General features: G+C 44.8%; 1 protein-coding gene across 6 annotated transcripts in view; it reads left to right on the top strand.

Annotated features, from left to right (window-relative positions):
• Positions 1–17,804, top strand: part of CDYL (chromodomain Y like) — a 173,967-nt gene that overhangs the window by 141,521 nt on the left and 14,642 nt on the right. For 5 of the 6 annotated variants that reach the window (XR_010413516.1, XM_045866431.3, XM_045866430.3 and 2 more), the window contains 2 exons: positions 13,426–13,682; positions 15,011–15,183. Coding sequence is in view for 5 of the 6 variants with exons in the window: in XM_045866431.3 (XP_045722387.1) it covers positions 13,426–13,682; positions 15,011–15,183 (430 nt within the window). In the remaining variant the exon portion in view is untranslated. The remainder of the gene's footprint in view (positions 1–13,425; positions 13,683–15,010; positions 15,184–17,804) is intronic. The other variant, XM_045866432.3, reaches the window with a different exon arrangement.

The raw sequence follows: 17,804 nt of genomic DNA, 5'->3' as shown, positions 1-17,804 counted from the left end.
GGGGAGCTGGGAATGTGGCCCAAGGAGCATTTTGTAAAAACCTGCCTCATGATTCTACTGCCTAGTCCTGATGAGAACCCCTGCTACCAATGGCAAAACATTGTAATTCCCATATCAAAGACTATATTGTTGTGTATATCCTGGTTCGTAATTCTTTGGTTTAATCAGGCTGATCTCATATAGAAAACTGGCATTAACTCTAGGTTATTTAAAGTTACATAGTCTCGGGCGCCTGGGTGGCTCAGTTGGTTAAGCGACTGCCTTCGGCTCAGGTCATGATCCTGGAGTCCTGGGATCGAGTCCCGCATCGGACTCCTTGCTCAGCAGGGGGTCTGCTTCTCCCTCTGCCCTCTTCCCTCTCGTGCTCTGTCTCTCATTCTCTCTCTCTCAAATAAATAAATAAAATCTTAAAGTTAGAGTCTCATCAGTTGCTACTTTTTATCTCAAAATAGTATTTTTCTTTTTAAGTCTCCACATTGCTTTTTCATACCTAATATTTTTAGGTTGGTTCTTTCTGAAAGTTAATTTATTACACAGGATGATTTTAATTGAAACCACAGCTTATGTTCTTTTTTCTGTTGATTTTCAGAATGCTTCCTAATTCTGTGTACTCTCAGCTTCTTTAACTAATTCATTTCACGGTTTTCCCTTCATCTGCTTTGAGTATATTTCTAGCATTTGTGAGTTATTTAGTAGTTTCAAGGAAATGATTTGTATGCCTCACGGGCTGAAATGCCTTTTATGCAGCCTCCATTCTTAAGTATTCTTTTGCTCCTTAGAGAATGAGCTGTTCGGAGTATTTCTGAGTGCTAATACTGTGCCAGTAGCCGCTCAGTACAAAGTTTTGGAACCCGCTCGGCCAGCTAGCGTGGCCCTCGCTCATACTAAATAGCTGGGATGCAAATGCTTGTGCCTGGAACCCGGAGCAGAGTGGCTGATTAATTCTTAGGAGATAATGTCAGAGATGCAAACGAGCCCCAACGTATGGAAAACCTTAATTATTGACCCGATAAGTTTTAAGTTTGAGGTTTTTTTGGTTCTTGTCTTATAGGGCAGATACTCAATAAAAAGGTTTGAGGAAAGCCATTGTGGCCATAAGAGTTGGCCCTGGCTAGCGTCCGGTCGCAAAACTAGAAGCCAGGGAGCAGTGAGGCTGATGGAGTGGTCAGGATACAGAATAATCACTATGAAAACCAGGCGAATCAACAGAGCAACGCAGGGGCAGGGCTGAGGAGGCGTTAACAAACTGAATGTGAGGGTGCAGGGTGATAATGCATCTGTCCCTTCTTCCCATTGCCAAGTGAGGGAAGACATGATGCCAGGGAGGGGAGACCTTGGTGACGCTGTTGAGAAAGCAGAAGCATGCAGATCAGATTGACGGGTGCTTGGATCCCAGATTTATTCATTTATCAGATGCTACCCAGGAGTCACGTGCCATGCTGGGGTCCAGGCACAGAGGTGTCCTCCTCAGGGGAGTCGGCTCCTCACAGCCCAGTGTGACAAGTGCTGGAGGGTTCAACAGGCGACACCGCGGCCCGGTTGGGGCCGTCAGGGGGACCCCTTGTGAGGGCCATGCACAGAAGCACTGCCCGGGCTTTCTCTCTGGATGGTTGCTGCTTGCACGGTGCTCGGCAGTCTGAGCAGCCTTCCCAAACTTCTCCAGTGCAGCCGCAGTAAGACATACCTGTCATCTGCTGGCCTGGGTGCTGCTAGGCCACGGTCTCTGGTGTTTCCTAGTCTTTTCTAAGTACATGAATACTGATTGGTATCCACGAAATGGATTTTGTGTCCCAGAGCTTGCAAAGCACTGTTGTGTATAGCACGGGGGAAGGTCATACAGCACCCACCCACCTGTCCACCCCTCGACAAAGAAACCCAGAGCTGATGAACAGTCTAGGTGTAGGGTAGCCATACTGAAATGGTTAGGAGAAAAGGGCCTTCTCATCTAGACCCAGCGTGGACGACAGTCGCTGCGACTGCTGGAATAGGAAGGCACCTGCCTCAGGCATCAGGATCGTGGAATGACTCTGGCAGTTTCGCCTGGCCTGGGCAAGTAGCTTATCTGGCAGAACATTGCTGTGGTTTCCAGCACGTTTGTGGAAAGTGTGGTGGTGGTCACCAAGGATAGTCTGGCCTTCCCTCCCGTTTGCTGTGCTACTTGTACTATCTTTCGGGGTCCAGAGGCTGGAGCAGTAGTACGTAATGACTAGAACACATGGGCGGGGCGGGGCGCCGGGGAGGCAGGGAATCTGGTGCATCCACAGCATAGCCAGACATTGGGAATGGACAGGACAGGGGAGATGTGTTTGTGCAGTAGAAACTGGACAGACTTGGGGCGCCTGGGTGGCTCTGTCAGTTAAACATCTGCCTTCAGCTCAGGTCATGATCCCAGAGTCCTGGGATCGAGTCCCCCATCGGGCTCCCTGTTCAGCGGGAGCCTGCTTCTCCGAACTCTCCCTCTGCTGCTCCCCCTGCTTGTGCTCTCTCTCTCTCTGACAAATAAATAAATAAAATCTTAAAAAAGGAATTGAACCAACTTATTCTCTTTTTTTTAAGATTTTATTTGAGAGAGAGAGAGCACAAGCTGGCGGAGGGGCAGAGGAAGAGGACAAAGCAGAGCCCATCACAGGGCTCGAGCCCACAACCCTGAGATCACGACCTGAGCTGAAATCAAGAGTCAGATGCTTAACCGATGAGCCATCCAGGCACCCCCAGACTTACTCTTAATGATAACGATTCTTATATTTCAATTTGATTACATTAAATGTGTATGATGAAGAGGCTCCATGTCTTAAGTGGCTAATTTACATTTCTAAGTTAGGGTTTGTCCTAACACACTGTACAAAAATAAAGCATCCCCAAGCACAGCATTCAGGGGCCTCAGTGGTGATGTAAAAGTGAGCTTGCACTTGATCTCTGAATCCCAAATCCAGAGCTGCAGGTGGTCGTCAGGCACATCTTACCTGTGGTAGGGGACCTGTCCTGTGGGCTAATCCTGAGGGACCTACCAGGAAGAGTCTAGGTAGGCTTCGAGTCACAGGAAAACAAGTGTTGACAGATTCTAAACACCATTTGCACTCTCCTAACCCTCCTGCAGGGTGACAAGTGGGGACTAGATGTCCCCCCTAACTGACGTGGGACAAGAAAGATGTGGCTGTGGCCAGCAATGTGATCTGAAGGGGAGGGGAGGAGCTCCTCCTCACATCAAGGGTGGCTGGGATGGCCTTTCAGGTACCATTGCCCTTAAACACAGGTCTCCTGGGGAGGATTGTGGTGGCAGGTATTGCTCTTTGAAACAAAAAGGGATGTAACTAGCTTGAAAGTGAACGTGGAGCTCTAAAGACGGATTTGTGGGTAGAGATAGAGATTTGGGAGCAACCTGCTGTTGAGAACAAAGGAATGGATCACACAGAGAAAGCTGAGCGCGCTTACGGGCTTTGGAACACAAACACACAACACTTTGCTCTCTCCAGTTGGAGAATCTCCCTTCAGCTCTGGAAACCTTGGGGCCCTTTGCTGTGGAAGCCCACTCTGGTGGGGTGGGGACAACAGTAGTAGCGTTTGGGTGGAGCCCCTGCATCCTTCCGGGAAGGATTGGACTAATGAAGACCAAAGATCTCTGAATGTGGAGTTTGATCGTACGCATTTCCATCCTCATTCCCCATTGAGCAGTTGCTTGTTGGTTTATGTATGGCCACTTGAAGCAAATCGTTAGTTAGATGGCTTTATTTTTAAGGCCAGGTCTAAAACGTGACTGTGAATAAATTCTTTCTCGACTGAGGCAAAAAGAATGACTTTGATACTGAGCAGCGGAAAGAAAACTTACAGCCAGTCCTGCTTAATGCAAACGTATGCATTCTTGAAAATTACCACACTATGCAAAATCATGCACTAAAAACCACCAGGCTTAGGTGGGAAATGGATAGGGGCCCAGCACTCAAAAACTGTGTCACTGGCATGTTTAAAAATAAGGAAGGACCCTAATAAAAGTAGTACTACAGTTGGACATATGAAATGGTTAAGAAAAACGTAAATACTGCAATAAATATGGCACGTTATCATGAAAGAGACATGCAGTTTGCTGGTGGAAGTGGGCGCGGGAAGGGTTACTGTGAGGCAGTGGAAGGGGCATCTTGAAAGCACACAGAAAGCGGGGGTGGCTGGTGGAGGTGTGTGTTTTGTGTGTTCCTGCCCAAGTAGAGTCACCTGAGTTGTGCGTACATTCAGCTGTCTCCAGACAAAATCAGGCATAAACAGAAGGTGAAATTTGCAGTATGCTCAGAATTGTTCCTAATAGATCAGTCATGTTGGAGCAAAGCATTATAGCAGCCCTGACCATACATTACTGTCTTTTATAAAGACAGCTCAGAATAAGCATATATGGCCTTAGACCCAGAGATTCCCTACAGACAGGGACCTGTATTTGAAGGAATTGGAGCAAAGAGACTTTTATAGTTATTTATAAAGTCTTCATTCATTTAACATGTTATGGATAAAAGGGATACTGATGTTTAAAGCCTCCCTTTTACTTCCATGTTCCAAGTTTTCTGTTAATGATTTCAGTTTGCAGATTATATAATCTGAATAAGTGGTAGGCATTTGTATGGCTAAATAGGATTAGGTCTAGAAGATGTGGAGGACAATGTTTTGAAATGTTAAACTCTGTAAAGGAGGGTTAATAATTCTATAGACTCTGTAGTGCTTGCTCTGTAACTTTAGACTAAAGAAAGTAACAGCTGGTTTTGAACTTTCCTGCAGCTCAGACCCATAACTGCCTTAACAATATACTACATTTACGAACTTTGGATTAAACAACCCTAAACTATAATACACTTAGAGAAATACCAATAAATCTTTACCTATTTAAAAATAATATCCCAGAAATGTTTGTCTGGATTTTGGTTGCTATAGTCTGTTTTCAAGTACTCCTTCCCCTGACATCAGTAGGATATTGTAGAAATTTACAAAATACCAAGAATATAAAAATCACCCGTATCTCTTTCACCAAGAAAGAGCCATTACTAACATTTTCACGTATCTGCATTTCTAATAAACTCACATGTAAACATTGTTGATTACACTACTTACACCTTTTGATATCTTTCATTTTCATTTCTCTGCTATATAATCTTGGGAGTAACAAAGTAAAAGAACACAAGCTTGAGAGACAGATCTGCAGATGCAGCCCCACTTTCAGGTGTCCCCTGATGGATTTAAATCAGATTTATGTTAAAAGCTTGGCATATGTAACATATAATGTAAATGGTAACTACTGTAACACACTTACGGACCTGGATGTTATAACAGTCTTCATGAACATCCCCATGATGTGTCAGGCGGATGGATGTGTCTCGTTGGTCATTGAACCATTTCCTTACTATTAGAGTTAGGGCTTTTTACAGTTTTTCCATTTTAAAAATAAAGTTATTTGAATAAGTGAAAACATGCCCTCATCTAATTTCTTTTTCTTTTGTTAGAAGTAGAATTCTAAAAGTGGAATTACAAGGGCAGAGGTTGGTGGACACACCTTATAAAAATCGCTCTCCAGAAGTGTATCCATTTATGTATGTGTGCTCTTCACCAGTCCTGATCTAACTGCCATATTTAAAAAGGTTTCCTAGGGCGCCTGGGTGGCTCAGTCAGTTAAGTGTCTGCCTTCGGCTCAGATCATGATCCCAGGGTCCCGGGATGGAGTCCCACATTGGACTCCTTGCTCCACGGGGAGCTTGTTTCTCCCTCTCCCTCTACCCTCCTCCCCTACTCGTGTTCTCTCTCTCTCTTCCTCGCTCTCTCAAATAAATAAAATCTTAAAAAAAAAAAAAAAAAGGTTTCCTAATCCGTAGGTAGAAAAGATCGTTTCATTTTTTATTTGTGAGATCAATTTTTTGTGTTTTGGTGTTTTATTCCTTGAAATGAATTTTTCTGTGCTCATCTCTTGCGTGTGTCTGTGTTTTATTTTGAGTAACAACATAGACTGTTTTAAGAAAATTAACTACTTGATTTTTTCATTACCACTTATTGAATGATCCTTACCGACTTCTATTTATCTGTAACGCCGTAGATTGTCATCATCATAGGAACTAGTCCTAGGTTAAATCTAGTTGGTCATCTTCTATGCTAAAACCATGCCCTTAAAGCTATAAATATATAGTTAGCAAGGTGCATTTCACTCATTCTCTTCAAAAATTTCTTAGCTTGTTTTCCAGCCAAATCTTAGCCACTGAGGTTGCAATTGGAAGTCTGTTAGAATTAAAATCGAGATAGATAGCTTTGTAATATTTGGTGTTAATAAAATGGCACTGTGGTGTCACAAGTCATAAGTAAAATTGACCTGTGGTTTTGTTTTGTGTTATCAGCGTCAAGTCCGGACATCAGAGTGAAATTCTCTTCTTCACAAAATGAATTTGGTAGATTTCCTCCTTCTCTCGGAACCTTGAAGCCGTTTTCCTCTGTAGTCCACGGCTCCTACCGTGCCCAGCCCCAAAGCGCTTTTGGGGGCAGTTCTTCAACTTTACTTTTTATCTTTCCTCAGTTATTCTTTCTCTTTGTTTCTGTTGTGTCCGAGATCAGTCTTGAGAATTCATATTTTTCCAGAAAGTGGTCGATTTCTTGAGGATACCGTCACGTATTTATGTAGTGCACACAGAGTGGTTTTTACTCACTCTGGTTAGTTTGATGTGGTTTTGTGAGGAGGCCAGTTATTGCCTCCTACTTATAGTTAACTAAACCTAGCTACAGTCTGTGCAGGTTCACTTTTCCCCATATGTTTACCACTGCTGGTGCTCTGCATTCTTCTGTGTATGTCCAAGCTTCTGTCAGCTCTCATTTTCCTTGAAAAACTTCCTTTAGCATTTCTTGTAGTGCAGGTCTGCTGGCTACCAATTTTCTCTTCTTTCGTCTGGAAAAATTTTTATTTCTCCTGTTTCTGAAGGACAAATAGGCTGCATGTGTGCTATATGCTATTTTTTACTTCCTGCACTTTTTTTTTTTTTAAGATTTTATTTGAGAGAGAGAGCATGAGTGGTGGGGAGGGGCAGAGGGTGAAGGAGAAGCAGGCTCCCCGCTGAGCAGAGAGCCCGACGTGGGGCTCAATCCCAGGACCCTGAGATCATGACCTGAGCCAAAAGCAGACACCTAACCCACTGAGCCACCCAGGCGCCCCTGCTTCCTGCACTTTAAAGATGCCATGCCTTTTCCACGGTCTTCTCTACTTTCAAAGATAAATATGCAGTTGTTGTTATGTTGTTCTACCTGTAGGTCTTTTTCTCTCTCTCTACTTTGAAGATTTTCTCTTTATCACTAGCTTTTGCAGGTTGATTATGATGTGCCTTACTTTTGTTTTCTTTGTGTTTATCCTGGTTGGTATTTGTTAAGCTTCTTGGGTCTGTAAGCTTCTGGTTTTCATCAGATATGGAAAACTTTTTTTTTTTTTTTTTTTTTTAGATTTTATTTATTTATTTGACAGAACACAGCGAGAGAGGGAACACAAGCAAGGGGAGTGGGAGAGGGAGAAGCAGGCTTCCCGCCGAGTAGGGAGCCCGATGCAGGGCTCGATCCCAGGACCCTGGGATCATGACCTGAACCGAAAGCAGATGCTTGACAAGTGAGCCACCCAGATGCCCCAGATATGGAAAACTTTGAGCCATGATTTCTGCAGATGTTTTTTACACACATGCACACACCATTTCTTGGACTCAAATTATACATATGCTGGATTGTTTGATGTCATCCTAAGGGCACTTGGGTTCTACTGTTTGGTTTTTCTTTTTTCTCTGTGTGCTTCATTTTGGATAGAATCTGGTGATAGGTCTCAAGTTCTCTGATCTTTTCTTGTGTAGCATCTAATCTGTTAAACATACCAGTGAAATTCATATGTTCATGTTGTCATTTAAATTCTTGAGCACACTGAGGTGATTTATAACCATTTTGGAAATGTCCTTTTCTGTTACTCCATCGCCTCTCATTTTTAGATCTCTATTAAATGATTTAATCTTAATCATAGGTCCGATTTTTCTGCTTCTTTGCATGTCTGTAATTTTTTGGCTGCTAAATGTTGGGACTTTTACATTTTGGGGCGCTGGTTTTGTATGCTTTTAAAAGTGTTAGTTTTGTTCTGACAGCCAGTTGTTAACTTGCAGATCAGTTTGATCCTTTCAAGGCTTATTTTTAAGTGTTGTTAGTGTAGTTCTAGAGTATCCTTTGTTCTAGAGCTAGATTAGTTCTACTGATATGTGCCTGTTCTGGGGTCTCAACCCAGTGTCCCGGGTGTTCAGTGAAGTCTCTCCATTCTGGCTGGTGACAATTCCCAGCCCCATGTGCACTTTGGCAGTTATATGGCTTATAGGTAATTTTTTCTTCAAAAGTTGTTGTCTGCCAAACCTTGTGGAGTTTCACCTCGTGCATACTCAGACTGGTGTTCAAGAAAGACTCAAGAGGATCCCTAGGCAGTTCTGGAACTTTCTGTGGAGCTCCCTCCTTTTCAGTACCCCACCCCACAAAGTAGAGCCTCCTGAGCTCCTCCTGATTTTAGGACTTCCGCTGGGCTGTCACGGTGTCCCTTGCCTGTACCTACAGTGTGGAAATGGCCTCCAGGCAGAAAGCCTGGGACGTTGTTGGGCTCACCATGCTTGGTCCCCTTCATGCTGGGAACGTGGTCCTGCCCTGCCTGTTGTCCAGCATCTGAAACAGTTGTTGGATAAATTTTTTTTTTTTTTTCCAGTTTTCTCCTTCTTGCTAGAAATGCAGCTACTGTTTCTTTAGGTTTGGAAGCAGAAGGCGCATTTCATTTTTAGAGAGACATGCTTTTTGAAGCAGTGAATTCTAACAGGTTAAACACATGTTTGAGGGGATCCTTTTTGCTCTCAAGCATGTTAAAAGAATATCATTTATTAGGAGAGGCACTAAAATGGGTTTGTTCCTCGCTGGCTTTTCTGCCAGTAAATCCTAGGAAGGCATTTAGTAGTCTCTGAATCCAGGTCCTGAAGGAACGGTCAGCTCACTGAGAACATTTGCTCCACTTTGTCATCAGAGCTTTTGCTCTAGGGAGTCACAGTAAATTTTCACACAGTTTACTTGTGGAGGGCATTTTTCTCTGAATCTCAGTGTTTACCTTTTAGGTTGGTCATTAGCAGTTGATTGTGCTCTAAAGCGTACTGCTTGCTGTCCCCGGATTGGCATCAGGTGATCAGCCGTGTGACGTTGGGCAGGCCACTTAACTTCTCATCCCTGCGTGGAGGGAGCCGGGCTGATGGGACTTGAAGGGCCTTTCCATTCATTTCTTCAGTATTGAGTGTTCCAAGCCCTGAGGGTACATTAGCAAAGGAGACAGACAGGGACCCTGCTGTCAAGGAGCTCAGTGAAGTAGGGCAACAACATATACACCATGAATCAAAAATCAAATGAGGGGGCGCCTGGGTGGCTCAGTTGGTTGAGCAACTGCTTTAGGCTCAGGTCATGATCCTGGAGTCCCTGGATTGAGTCCCACATCAGGCTCCCTGCTCGGCGAGGAGCCTGCTTCTCCCTCTAACCCTCCCCCCTCTCATGTATTCTCTCTCTCTCTCATTCTCGCTCTCTCAAATAAATAAATCTTTAAAAAAAAAAAATCAAATGAGGAAGAAATACCTTTGGTGAGGAGGGCTGTGAGGAAGACAAATGGGGGCAACGTGAGTGTAGCTGAGAGGGGCCCACATTAGAGGGGCACTCCATAGAGGCTCGTCTGTGGACGCGATGCTCAAGCTGCCATCCAGACGAGCAGGAGGAACCAGCCGTTTGAGGCTGTAGGACAAGGACATTCTAGGCAGAGGGAGCAGCAAGTACAAAGGCGTTGAGGTGAGCACGAAGCCAGAATGGGTGAAAGACCGCCATGGCTGGGTTGTCATGAGTGAGGGGCTGAGGGGCACAGATGACAGTGGGGGAGGGGCTCGGGGGGGGTTCAGGACCCAGCTCATGCTGGCAGTCCGATTCCAAGACTCAGCCCTGCTGTGAACACTTTACCCACATAGGGCATGGTTCGATGTTACATGGCCCCAGAGGGAAATAACAGAGGGTCCCAGGAGTCCTGCTGGGGTGGGTGTGGTAGTTGAGGCACTGGCAAGATCACAGGGCCTGCAATCAGCAGGGACCATGATGGCACCAGTGAACCAGTGCAGTTTTAACAAGGAGGTTAAGGCCAAGTTCAACAAGCCTGGTCAGCATGAGCCAGCATGAATCCATTTCCACATTTGCAGAACCACGGATAGCTCCATAGGACCTGTTGCCTCCAAGAAAAGAAAATGGGCTTATTGTGAAGCTCACATATAAAGGCAACATGGACCCCATAGCCTAGAAATCCTGCTTCTGTGGAAAGAAGCCCCCAGGAAATCTGCCTGTAGGGTTAAGGAATGCGTGCCTTTTAAACAAGGAAACAAAAGAGACTGAGAGAAGCAAGAGCAGTTCAGGGGGAAAAGGGGCCAATCCAAAGTCAGCAGACTTTGTCCTGGCCGAAAATAGCTACCTGGCCCTCAACAGCCCTTCCCCTGTGTTGCTGGGTCCTTCTCACTACCTTCTGATACAGTGCCAATTAATTCAGTTCGGGGTTAGTAACTCTTAAAAATCCAGACCCTCTCACCTGTTGTTCCGAGCACACTGGCCTGTGTTGTCTGCCAGAACCGCCCCTTCCTGGGCACGCCACAGCCTCCAGCCCATCCCCACTCACTTTGCTTTTGTCCCATCACCCTCGCCTCCGAGTCAGGCGGCCTCCGGCTTGCCTCTGCACAGGATGGCTCCCGTGCGGTCTCTTTTTAGGCAGGGAAGTCAGCGTTGTCATCTATCCCCTCCTCCAGATCAGCATCCTCTCACCTGGCAATTGTAGTTCTGTGCTCCTTAAAACAGCATGTTAACAGATTCTTGATTTGAACAGGCATGCTTTTTTATTTAACAACTTTTATCTGTCTTCCATTGTATCCTGCAGTCTGGCTTTTTTACCCTTAGCACTGCAGTGACACTGCTTGCCCGAGTTTAGTAATGGCTTCTAACCTCCCCTCCGTTGCCTTGCCTCCTTTCTCCTCCACCTCTCTGCGGCATATGCCACTGTTGACAGGTCCTCATGGCCACAGCATCTTCCCCTTCCTTTGAGGGGAGCCTCTTACTGCCTTTCTGCTTCCCCGCTGCCTCCTGGCCCTGCACGTGGCCCTCCAGCTCCTCGCTCTTCCCTTTGGAGCTCCTGCTTCTCGATTCAGCCATCGTTTCCAGGCACCAGCTCCCAAGTACTCATCTCCACCCTGACTTCTCCGGCCCCCACTTCTGATCTCTGGGGCATCTACACCTGAATAATAACTGTAGATAAAATGAAGTTTCTGTTCTCCTCCCCCGGCTACGTGAGACTCCCCTGTGGTGCCCCATCTCCTGGGCGCCCAGGCTTAATGGTTTCAGGGTCATCTGTGATCCATTTCCCTGTTACCCAAGAAGTCATCTGGTCATGTTGCCTCTAGCTACAGTGGAGTGTGTTGAAGATTGTGGACAGAGAGAACACAGATGGGGAAGGTTCTGATGGAGGAGAGGTTGAAAGTTAAAGAAAAAGGATCCTTGCTAGCCTCCTCAGATTCAGGATACCCTGTGTTCCTGGTAACAGCAGCCTATCAAATGCTCTTTCAATTGGAAATACTTGCCAGCATTGGAATGACAGAGGCCAAGGTAATATTAGCATTTATTGCAGTGTGGATCGGTAAAATGGATTATAGAACATCCATTCAGTGCACTGGTATGCAGCCTTAGAAAAGAACAAGGAAACTGACCCACCAAGACAAGTTCTGAGATACTGTCAAATGATAAAAGCAAGATAGGACAAAATACTATGTCTAGTGAACTACCACTTGTGTTTTTTAAAGGAGGGTGGAAATCTTTTTATTCTTACTTGCTTGTGTATACATCAAGACACTGTGGAAGGATCCCGGCAAACCATACTCGGTAGCTAACTGGAGGGTGAGGGTGCTGGGCAGATGGAGAGCAAAGGTGGTGGGAGGCCTCTTACCATAGATCTTTTTACATTTGTGGATTCTTGAACCATATTGCACACAGTAGAGGCTGTAGCCTCTTCCAAAATTTCAAAAAATTGAATTTTTTTTTTTTTTTTTAAAAACCTCTGAAGTGTTTCTACCAATTGAATGAAAGTCCTGTTGTTTTACGAAGGAGATTATTTGACTTCTCTAGATGTCCATTCCTGAGTGTTTCCTGGTGGCCTTGGCTTATTTTCTTTAACTGTGGAGGAAATATTTCTGACCCTCCAAGAACCTCTGCTAATTTTATTAGTAAAGCTTGAACCAGTTTTCTTACATTTCTTTCCCTTTCTTCTCCTACCCGAAGGCTCTGTATATTCATTACCAGGTGAGATAATACTCAGTTCGTATGAATAGGGCTATAATTATTCATTAATACTTGAATTCTTACTCTGATGTAACTTGATAACTCTAGGAAAGCATTAAATGAATCTCTTGCCTTTATTATAAGAAATACTAAGATCAGGAGACCATGTGTTTAAGACACAGCAACCACATTGATGCTGAGAACTGACATAGGAGGGAAAATTAGCAGAACACTTTATGTGGCAGGAAAGAGCATTGTCTTGAAATTGTACTTAGAAGGCTGTTGGAAAATGTGGAACTGGGAGCAGTGGGCAGAGAGCAGTCACATCCCAAGGCATCAGAAGAAAGAACTCCTGAGAGGCTTGAGTGCCCCCCAAGGGGGCGTGGTCTGCAGTGGCGGCCACGGCACCCCCACCTGTGGACCAGCAGAAACAGGTGGCCACGTGGCGTGTCCGTACACACCGATCTTGCATTCAGAAAAAAATTTCAACTGAATGGCTTTGGCTCAAATAATAATATTTTCTTGAACCGATTTCCTTTTTTCCTTCAACTTCTCGAGCCTGGAATAGGTACGCTTGGTGAGACCCATTCTCTTTTAATCCCATTCTTGAGAGGTCTCAAATTTTGTAGCTTCTTTTCAGCAAGTACTTTCTATCTATATTTTTTAGGCAAGATAAGCAAGAGGATGATTTCCTTGTCAGACTTTGAAGGAAAACAAATGCCTTTAAAAGCAGACTTTTTAGGGGCACCTGGGTGGCTCAGTCGGTTAAGCATCTGCCTTTGGCTCAGGTCGTGTTGCTGGGGTCCTGGGATCGAGCCCCGCATTGTGATCCCTGCTCAATGGGGAGCCTGCTTCTCCCTCTCCCTCTGCCCCTCCCCCTGCTTGTGCTCTTGTGCTGTCTCTCTCTCTCTCAAATGAATAACTAAAATCTTTTGTAAAAATAAAAGTAGACTTTTTAACAGCCTCGCTTTTAATACATGAAGTCGTGGGTTCGTAATAAGCGCTTTTACCCAATTCAGAGACGACACCGGGGAGGGAATTAGTAGCTGGACATCACAGACCACTGTGATTTCAAACTCTCGGCAGGTTCGTCTCCGTTTATGGATGCATTAACAGCCAATGGAACAACCAACATACAGACATCTGTTACAGGAGTGACAGCCGGGAAAAGGAAATTTATTGACGACAGAAGAGACCAGCCTTTTGACAAGCGGTTGCGTTTCAGTGTGAGGCAAACAGAAAGTGCCTACAGATACAGAGATATTGTCGTCAGGAAGCAGGATGGCTTCACCCACATCTTGTTGTCAACAAAATCGTCAGAGAATAACTCGCTAAACCCAGAGGTGAGAGACGTTCCTTGAGCTGCTTTGTGCTTCATGTTTCTCCACGCCCTTGTATCCGGGGCCTGCTTTGCCAAATCGGTGCTCTTTGGGCCCTTTCTAACTCGCCTTCTGGGCGGTTGCGCAGTCCCACCAGAAGGTAGGAAGCAGGGGTGAGGCTGGGCGGGCTTGCTCCGTACCGCACTGTGCCTGCATGCTCATGCCAGCGCAGCTGGGGCCGAGCGCGCCTCGGGGTCCGCCTCCGTGCCCCGGGGTGGGGCTGTGCTGGGCAGGGGGAGCGGCCACCTCCAGGTCACCAGCTCTCACCTGCGGGCCGTGGGGGCCTACCCAGACTCGCATTTGAAGTGCATGTGGGCACGTGCTTTTCTTTAGCTTTGTTCAGACAAGATTAAAACGGCCGGGGTCCCAGGCCCTTCAGAGGGTGTTACATCATTGCTACGGGTCTTCGGCATCGTCGTGGAACTTCGTTCCCGCTGCAGGGACCTGGGCACGTGTTCGTTGCCGGGAGGACCAGGCAAAGCTGGCGTTCAGGGATCCCGGGAGATAGGTGCTTGCAGAGGTTCAGAAACAAACTCTAAACTACCTAAGATGGAAAGTACTGGAACCCGCGCTGTGCCTTCGTAAGATTCTACATTCTGGCCGTTGTTTTCCACTTGTGAGCAGCTCAGTCAAGTTTTTTTCCAGACAGGAAAACCAAACTACACGAAGTTTGTATGTCTGGCCAAGGTCACATGACAAACCAGTTCAGGGCTGGTCCCCGGTACATTTTTAAACTGCAGAGTCCCTTCATTGGTTATTTGTAAATGCTTCTCTATAGAGATCATTTTCAGTGGTCTTACGCCCTTCTAAAACGACTCCGTGCTAATGTGCCTATGCTTGATATACTCATGCACCAAACTTCTGGGGTTTCTGTCCCACGCGTGGTAGGCTGGTGTTAAAAGGGAAAAGAAAAAAAGGGCAGGGAACCCTAGTTTCTTTCAACTGGTTGAATGTGCCACCTGCTGTCCAAACTGTGGAAGTGCCAAGTATCCTGTGTAACTTGCCTCATCTACTGAAAGTCCCAACGATTAGAATATTAAGGTAACTCAGATTTACGTGTCTTTCTAATTATACTCTGTTCATAATTAGTTACGGAACTTACACTGTCCCCAGCATTCCCAATCTCTGCTTATAGAAAAGAAGAAGTTTGTGAATTACTTAAATTGTGGTAGACAAAGGGAACGGTATCCGGCTTCTGCACTTCTCTGGGTCCAGATTATCCAGGAACAAAATGCTTTTAGGATTTCGTATCAGAAATACTCTTTGCCACTTTCCCTTCTGGTGACTTCCAGGTAATGAAAGAAGTCCAGAGTGCCCTGAGCACAGCTGCTGCCGACGATAGCAAACTCGTGCTGCTCAGCGCAGTGGGCAGCGTCTTCTGCTGCGGTCTCGACTTTATTTATTTTATCCGGCGTTTAACAGATGACAGAAAAAGAGAAAGCACTAAAATGGCGGAAGCTATCAGGTATGCGTAAATGGTGTTTTTTTAATGGTTGGTTTGAGTGTCTTGGTTTGAGTGTATCCATCCCTGGGAGAACAGGCTCCGGCAAGCCGTGAGAAAAACGCATGTCTCCTTCCACTGAGAGACACTGGTATCAAAATTAATTAAATCATCTGTCTTTTCTGTGGGCCTGGCATAAATTACTACTTGCCTTGAGCAAATAACTGATTTCAGGGCTGGCTCAAACCCAGTGAGTACTCCGGGAATGTTCTAATGATTAGCATGGACAATAGCATATAGCCAGAGTTTCCATTATTTGTACTATGAGCATGTTCTGTCTTCAGCCCTTAAATAAAGATGCACTGTCTTTCACATAATAACTTCCCATTTGCTTGACTCTGAAAGAAATTGGCTAGGCTTTATGACAAGCTGGTTCCATAACATCACATGAAAAGTTTGTTTTAGTACAAGTCGTGCACATTCTTGTTCAAGTTCATCCCGAGTTCCAACTACCCATAAAACTCGATCATGTAGAGTGAAAAGTAAGAGTTCCCTTTCTCTCACATGCTCCCCTCCCCCAGGGACCCATCATTCATTTATGTGTTCCCAGCCTTTTTCTAAACACTGGCAAATATTCATTCCATACATATTAGAGATAAAATAGATTTATCTTTAGTTCTGTTAAATAAATGGAATTATACTGTGTGTTCTTTTGCAACTTGCCTTTTCCATTTAACGGTGTGACTTTAGAGATTTCCATTTCTTCTGTTTGGGGATTTTCCACTGTTACATCATAACATTGCAAAAAGCTTCCCCAGAATCACCTAACTCTGCTGTAAGCATACCCAGGGACATATTCTGTTTCCGTATTCCTCACTTCTCATGCTAATCACTGTAAGTATAATTTCAAAAGATCTAATTATTCAGAAATTAATTTTATTTGAAGTGAATGAAACCCAGTCACCAACCAGGAAGACTATTGTACTGCCCTTCTCACCTCCCTAAAATAACATATCCCTGAGTGACCCCTAAGAACCCCTTGCATGTGCGTTTGTCTTCGTGAGGTACAGGAGGACAGGAACTTAAGATGCACATACGTGCAAAGTAAACTTGGTTGGATCTTCTCCAAATCCCCACATACCTGGAGAGTTGAAGTTGAGCTTCTTTGGATGGTTATTGGGCTCTTCGTGTCTGAGACCCTATGCCCCGATCTTGGGGCACAGGGCTTCCTGGTCCCCCAAACCATCCTTAAAGATGCACGTTGGGATTAGTGGAAGTTCTGTGTTGGTGGTGCAGAGTGAGGTAGGGCATCTCTCTGACAGACTTCCCCAAGATGGTTCTGATGGGTTGCTGCCCTGATCAGCCCATCAGAGTCCTGGAACCCCATACCTTGGGGTTTCAGGGCATTGCCTTGGCCTTTTATAACATTTATAACAATTTTCAAAATTAATATATTTTGTCACTGTATACAGAGGTATGCACGCATACAAGAGGTTCCTTTTTTAGGTTATCATATGATCATTGTTTTTTCAAAAACAGTTTGAAATTTTATAATCTGTTTTAATTAAGTATTGTCTCTGGTCTCCTAAATAATTTCAAACTTGTGGTTTACTGGATAAGACCATCTTATTAATCAATTTCAAATTAAAGTGCTTGATCAATACACACAATTACTTGACAGTCAGCACCTCTAAGACAACGTGTAGGTATTCCTGATTGTTAACCCATCCCATCCTTTCAGGATGAATTACGTGGGTTTAATTTTCATTCTTTAAGTACAAACTACCTCGGGCGGTGACTTTGTAGATTTTCTGTAAGCTCACACTGACTTTACACATAATACTGTGATTTGGGGGAGCTCTGCTGTAATAGAGAATCAGATTCATCTGCCCGGGCCTTCTGCGATCTGGCTCCTTTCTCCCCAGAGGCACTTCCCTCAGCTCCACTCCTAAACCTCGGTGTCACAGCCCTAGTCCGGCCCACTCCTCCCGAGCTGAATTGCCCTTGACAGTGGCTGAGGCTTGCATTGTTGGTATTAGAAACCTCAGAGGAAAGATGGATGGAGAGACTGCATTTGAAGTTACCTTTAGGTAACTTCAGGTGTTTATTTCGGGCAGCTGCCCACTCCTGTCACTTGTCCAGACCCTCCCTCTCCCCGGTCACTCTCCTTGCCCCCCACAAAATAGCTTTTCTAGGAAAAGGCCAAATTTTTAGGGAAACCCAGTTGGTTCTTTAAATGAGTATATTTTTATCAATGTGAATTTTTCTTTATGTACTCTGGCAAGATACGAAAATAATGAGTTATACCAAATTCACTTAACCTTTGCTCTTGCTCATTTGCATTTAAATTAATTCTTACATGTGTAAGATCGGCTTTACATGTAAAGCTGTATGTTTGTTATTCCTGTGTGTCTTGTCTTGAATTTCTTAAAACTTTGGGACAAAGAACGTCACTAGAGCAAGTTTCCCCCCATAAAAAGTGGGAAATATGAAGATGAGGTTTGAATTTGATTGTCAGGTGTCTACGACAGCTAATTCCATTATCAGGACTACTGGTCATAACCAGCTTGCAGATTCATTGTAATAAAAACATTCAGCACATTAGTGATAAAAACAAAATGATAATAAATCCGTTTATAACATTA

This window comes from Mirounga angustirostris, unplaced genomic scaffold, assembly GCF_029215605.1.
Source record: "Mirounga angustirostris isolate CCGP_5_RB_7025 unplaced genomic scaffold, mMirAng1.0.hap1 SCAF_8, whole genome shotgun sequence".
Classification (NCBI taxonomy): domain Eukaryota; kingdom Metazoa; phylum Chordata; class Mammalia; order Carnivora; family Phocidae; genus Mirounga; species Mirounga angustirostris.
This window is presented reverse-complemented; position numbering and strand designations above follow the sequence as displayed.